This window comes from Clavelina lepadiformis, chromosome 2, assembly GCF_947623445.1.
Source record: "Clavelina lepadiformis chromosome 2, kaClaLepa1.1, whole genome shotgun sequence".
In the NCBI taxonomy this organism is placed as follows: domain Eukaryota; kingdom Metazoa; phylum Chordata; class Ascidiacea; order Aplousobranchia; family Clavelinidae; genus Clavelina; species Clavelina lepadiformis.
Genome location: NC_135241.1, coordinates 6,665,357 through 6,671,532, shown reverse-complemented (window position 1 = coordinate 6,671,532; position 6,176 = coordinate 6,665,357). Strand labels below are relative to the sequence as shown.

At 39.0% G+C, this 6,176-nt stretch overlaps 2 protein-coding genes across 5 annotated transcripts in view; both read right to left on the bottom strand.

Annotated features, from left to right (window-relative positions):
- Positions 1-550: 550 nt before the first annotated feature.
- Positions 551-2,305, bottom strand: LOC143445054 (lactadherin-like). Its single transcript, XM_076943867.1, has 4 exons — positions 2,051-2,305; positions 1,819-1,986; positions 1,414-1,583; positions 551-1,184 (listed from the first exon to the last, which is right to left on the bottom strand). Exons 1-4 carry the CDS (start codon positions 2,286-2,288, stop codon positions 1,047-1,049), a joined length of 714 nt encoding a protein of 237 aa, XP_076799982.1. The 5' UTR covers positions 2,289-2,305; the 3' UTR covers positions 551-1,046.
- Positions 2,306-3,195: 890 nt separating this feature from the next.
- LOC143445052 (uncharacterized) overlaps positions 3,196-6,176 on the bottom strand; it is a 51,600-nt gene continuing 48,619 nt past the window's right edge. The window contains exons 166-174 of one of the 4 annotated variants that reach the window (XM_076943862.1): positions 5,991-6,011; positions 5,513-5,827; positions 5,307-5,363; positions 4,864-5,178; positions 4,658-4,714; positions 4,221-4,529; positions 4,018-4,071; positions 3,715-3,875; positions 3,196-3,533 (exon numbers count right to left, since the gene is read on the bottom strand). In XM_076943862.1, the coding sequence (XP_076799977.1) occupies positions 3,282-3,533; positions 3,715-3,875; positions 4,018-4,071; positions 4,221-4,529; positions 4,658-4,714; positions 4,864-5,178; positions 5,307-5,363; positions 5,513-5,827; positions 5,991-6,011 (1,541 nt within the window). In that variant the 3' untranslated portion in view covers positions 3,196-3,281. Of the gene's footprint in view, positions 3,534-3,714; positions 3,876-4,017; positions 4,072-4,220; positions 4,530-4,657; positions 4,715-4,863; positions 5,179-5,306; positions 5,364-5,512; positions 5,828-5,990; positions 6,012-6,176 lie in introns of those variants that run through there. The other 3 variants (XM_076943863.1, XM_076943864.1, XM_076943865.1) reach the window with 3 other exon arrangements.

Here is a 6,176-nt window from a genome sequence, read left to right as displayed (position 1 = left end):
ATACACATTGAAACGTTTATTGAAATAAACAGAAGTGACTAGATAGTGAATTAGAATTTTGACCTTTTGACGGCCAATTTGTCGTCGGTTAATTTGATCGCCGGCCAATTTATCGACGGTTAATTTGATCGCCGGCCAGTTTATGTCACAGTCAGTTTGTCTGCGGTCAATTTACGTCACGTTCAGTTGACCCCGGTGAGTTTGTTCGCGGCCACTTTCCAGCGGCCATATGTCGTGGAACCGTAATACCACTGCTTATAAGATGTCTATTGAGTTGCAATCACCATGACTAGCTCAGACAGCTCGTATGTTGATTTCGATAATTCACGCAGTTAATGCTTTCTATCTCTATGATTCACTCGACTAAATCTCGGTCTCTGCTCGCTGGTAGAAGTGCGAGCTTATAAAACGTGAAAGCAATGGGAGTTAAAATTTTCGACAAGAAAAACTCTGCGAGTCGTTGCAGCTGCAACGGGCAAATCCTTATTTTGACAATGTGAGATACATATAGTTAAAGCTGACACATTGATTCATAGATAAATAGTCAGTGTTAAAGTTAAAAGCGGGCATTTCCAACAAAGACTTCTTATACGCACAGATACTGGAAAACAACATGAGAGAACTTACTAATAGGAGTGTTCACAGGAAGTTATTTAGAGCAAATTTCCATATATCAATCGACAGTTGAAGTAGTTATCAGAAAACAATTTCATAAACTTCAATCAATAACCAGAAAACACATTTGCAAGAAATGATGTAATGGTATTAAAAATACCACCCAGGTCGCCACAAAACAAAGCCTACGAAGAAAGGACATTATCCCCAATGTATGCTTAAAGTATTTACCGCGATAAAAATACAATTAACTGACAAAAAATATGCTAATTAACAACATTTGTGTAATGACAGCCAAAAAAGTTAATCACACAAATTTTGACAAAAACATTCATTTCAATTATTTGAAACTTAATTTTGACTCGGTTATTGACTGCTTGTCCGCCACACTAACGTGTACCCTGCCCTCATTTTTCAAGTGGTTAAGCCATTTAACATGTCAAGTATTCCAACCGCATGGATATGTGACGATACCAAGACATCACTATGAGCCTTACAAACCGAGCTCTTACGGGAGTGGGAAACGTGTTCAACACGTAATCGTTTCGGTTTATGTTTCCTTCAAAGATCTGAAACAAAGAGATAAACAGCTTGTTTGTTACACCAACAAACTCCAAACCAATATCATGCTCCGGCTATCCTCAAACCATGATTTACGACTGACATATGACTTGTTAGGGTAAAGTTATATTTATGGTTAGCATGCAGTCACTATATCTGACTGTTTTACAAAACGCAATGGTGTCGCGAAGGTTGGCAATGCTATCATATCCTATCTTTCCTGCATTTGTTTCTCACAATATCTTGTCCATCGGCGTCTTGCAGCATCTGTAATTGATCTTCAGCAGTCCCGAACGATACCTTGAAACTCGTTACCCATTGATCAGCAGCTGGCCTTCCTTGCGTCACAACCCCGGTGACCTGTAGCTCATACTCCAGATCAACTTGAATCCATTCTCCGGCTACATCTAAAGTGACAAGTGTAATTGCAACTAACCGAAAGTTTCTGGGCAATATGTTTCAACAAATCTCAATCTTGCTACTTAGCCTATTGAATATCTAAACTACTTTATTTGTTTTAGTTGGTGTTGCATAAAAAAAACAATAAAAAAAACATAAAACTACTATATTTCAACTAAAATAGGACCTTCGTTTGAAGATATTTTAAAACTCATACAGCATTCTTTTCCAGATCAGACTTACTTTGACTCGCGAGCCATGCGCCATGATGGTGATGGGTTCGATCGTCATTCAACTTGCGGTTATTAAGTCTGGCGTTATAGGGGCGCGTATGCAAGTTCCATGTGCTTGATGCAGACATTTTGTTATCTTTTACCAAACCACTTTTAATCCCGACCGCGCAAAGGTTTACTGATAAAGAAATTTTAAGTTGTAAAATTAAGCAAAATTAATTCGTCATCAACTCAAAACTCACCTTTATAAACTAAATCAACCATCTGCTTCATTTCAGCAAAACTTTGGTCAACGTTGCAAATACATTTTCCTGGCGGTCCAATATCGCCTTTTGCCCCGGGTGGACCAATAGGTCCTCGTTTACCAGGTATGGCGCGAGTAAGCGTTCCATCCTCGGGCAAGTTGCGCACAGGAAAGCAAATTTCTGGCTGACCACTCACACCAAATACAGCAGTACAAATGATAATGTAAATGAGCATTATACTATTCTTAAGCTTTGAAACCTAATAAGTAACATGCTACTAATTAGTATCATTTGTCACTAGCAAAGCTGTTTCGCAAATGTGGTCCATTTACGACTATATAACGCCCCGGCAACAGGCTCGTTTTTAAATTCTAATTTTAGATGCATGTCACAATGTCTGCTGGCTTATTCGTGACTTGAATAAGTTCACACTAAAGTTGCAGTATGATTTGGCGCATTCCTCGGTTGATTTGTTTGCGGCATTTTGCCAGCAGTGTCTTGTATGACCAAATATACTAGATCGCTTAAATTTTCCGACAGGGTAATATAGTTGCGTGATAAATATTATGCAATCCCTACAGAATGCATACTACAGCATTTTCGATCAGAGAAAGAAGTTGACTCGCAGCTGTAGACAAGACTCAACACTTGCCTTACGATTTGACCCATTGTTGGCTAAATCCTTGACAAAGGTGCAGAGCTTAAACTCAACGACATATACAAGCATATCTGGAATTATGTAACCTAGACCTCGGGAATACCAGAGGTTATGCCATTAATCTACCGATTTTAACACAAGCAAGCACCAATTATTTATTTAGCCTACTCGTTCGAGCATTTGCCTTATCGTTTTAAACACGCTTTTTTGATATGTAACATACGCTGGCAACCGTGTTTTACATTGTATTTGTATTTAATAAGCTCATGAAGTTTGAGATATGTCTGAAGATTTTATGACGTATAACCACAAGCAAGAGCAAATTCTTTGTTTACTCTGACGAACGTGTTCACTTTATCCGACGCGCGTTTTTATTTGCAAAATATGTTGACCACTGCGTATTTTCAGCTGTATATAATAAGCATGTATAGCTTGAAATATGTCTGACGGCTAACGAAATTTTACTTCAAAAAACACATTTTTGGAATGCATTGTATTTACATTAGAATGATAAAACGGACCAATCAACTTGAAAACGGGAGTTCAGAAATGAAACCTCAAGCAGCGAACTTACACGATCTTAGTTTCGCACAAAACGGCGTATTTAGCGCTGGTGTTACACGGCACTACCACGAGACCATGGGAGTCGTCTTCAGACCAGGCCCACACCACGCAACGATAAATTGCACTTATCCGACCTCTCCACTTAACAAACTTTGATTTTCTGCCCTGGCTGTCCACCACTGAACCATCGGGATTTCGTTGGCCATTTATCCAGAACATGCGAAGTCTTCGGTTCAATAGATGAGCATCGGCAATCCACTACACAAGAAAACAAAAGTGTGTCAAAACAATTAAGAAAATAACCGCCCAAATTTTTCGAAATGGTAAAAATTATTATATAAACCTTATTTTAACCTAGGAATCGTTCGTACAATGTCTTGTGTTAGTTAAACGTCGCCATCAAACAGTTAAATCAAGAAATGTTGATTGCTTTACTTACCTTTGCAGCCGCTGTTACTTTTTGTTCGGTGTCTAGAGTGGTAACCTCGGCTTGGTAACGTTTTTTGCAAATGGTCGATCCCGAATTGAAAGTCAAAGTCTTCGGCGCGGCGAGATTGAAGCAGGAATCGCCAACGGTGAAATTGCAAGCAAGTTCGCGAACTGAAAAAATAAATATGCCTTGAATGGAAAATTTCTGTATAAGCTGCTGAGTATAAGACCGAAAAGAGTACAGGGCTATTCGAAGATGGTTTGTACATACCACATACAAAATACCAAAACAAACTGTTTGATGTACGCTTACCATGAACTTTGTTGGAGTTAGTAACATCATGAGAAACACTAGAATCCCTGAATGCTGAATTGAAATATTTGCCACCGTTAAAACAAACATAGTTATTGAGAATAACATGAAAAAGTGGTAAATCAAGTTTTTGGTTGGAGTGTAAGACCAACAAAAGTATAGTATGTCCAAACTTAACCAGTCCAATAACAAAAACAACTTACATGTCGACTTGGGACAGCAATATCTGACTTTATAATCCTGGCAAAGTCTACTGCCGTAACTTGTACATCGAAACCCTCTGCTTGTTGCAAGTCGAACGCTGTCTCCAGTGCTCTTGTACGACAAGTTGTCAGCAACTGTCACCACTTGCATCATACGAGGGGAACTGCAGGCTTTGTTGGATGACGTCAGGGTTGATAACATTTCAGTGTCACCCGGACTATCTCGGGACGGTGTGTCCTGATCAAACCATTCAGTCCATTTGTAAGATATGTTGGGACAAGTACCAGTCGACGGGACATACCCGCCAGCTGAATTTGACAATAAAAAGTGGATCATATAAATGTTTATGTAAGATATAAGAAGGTATGAAACTACCAGGTCATTATGATAAAGTACAATTAAAAATTATCTAGCTCCTTATCCAGAAAACACTAACCACCTATTGTGCTTGATGTTGTCAGTGAAACATCTCCTTTGGCGGTAGGCTTTGAGACTGTAACAGAAAAGAAAAACTTTAAATAACGTAATAACACCTTAAATAACAACATGTTGCAGGAATGTAGACATGAAAATAACATTCAAAATAAGGACAACAACTACGAAGAGTTATTAGATAATTTCAGACTGAGACGGTCAACTCACCAGTGGATGACGTAAGCGGACAGCAATATCTGACTTTATAATCCTGGCAAAGTTTACTGCCGTAACTTGTACATCGAAACCCTCTGCTTGTTGCAAGTCGAACGCTGTCTCCAGTGCTCTTGTACGACAAGTTGTCAGCAACTGTCACCACTTGCATCATACGAGGGGAACTGCAGGCTTTGTTAGATGACGTCAGGGTTGATAACATTTCAGTGTCACCGGGACTATCTCGGGACGGTGTGTCCTGATCAAACCATTCAGTCCATTTGTAAGATGTGCTGGGACAAGTTCCTGTCGACGGGACATACCCCCCAGCTGAATTTGACAACAAAAAGTGGATCAGATAAATGTTTATGTAAGATATAAGAAGGTATGAAACTACCAGGTCATTATGATTAAGTACAATTTAAAATTATCTAGCTCCTTATCTAGAAAACACTAACCATCTGTTGTGCTTGATGTTGTCAGTGAAACATCTCCTTTGGCGGACGGTTTTGAGACTGTAACAGATAATAAAAATTTTAAATAGCTTAATTACACCCTAAATAACAACATGTTGCAGGAATGTAGACTTGAAAATAACATTTGAAATAAAGACAACAATTACGAAGAGTTATTAGATAATTTCGGACTTAGACGGTCAACTCACCAGTGGATGACGTAAGCGGACAGCAATATCTGACTTTATAATCCTGGCAAAGTTTTCGGCCGTAACTTGTACATCGAAACCCTCTGCTTGTTGCAAGTCGAACGCTGTCTCCAGTGCTCTTGTACGACAAGTTGTCAGCCACTGTCACCACTTGCATCATACGAGGAGAACTACAGGCTTTGTTGGATGACGTCAGGGTTGATAACATTTCAGTGTCACCGGGACTATCTCGGGACGGTGTGTCCTGATCAAACCATTCCGTCCATTTGTGGCTGGCAGTGGGACATGTTTGTGTTGTAGGAATATATCCCTTATCTAAAGTGTTCAAAAAAATGACCAAGGGAAAAAGCAGGAATTTGGGGCTCACAAGATATGCCATGTAACGCTAATGGAAATAGACCATCCTCAGGCAACCTCGAGCCATTTAAAAAATCATTAAATGTTGCTTAAAATACTTTGTATATAGAAAGTGACAAACCTGATGATGTTGTCGAGACTCCTGTATTTGAGGTGGTGGTGATTGCACAAAAAGAAAATGCAGATGAGAAAAAAATAACATTATTTTTCATACTGTACAATCAAAATTTTAAATTTAACATATCGCTTTCTACAGTTATTGCCCTTTATATTATCAGAACATTTGAAACTCTGAAGTTCAGGCAAA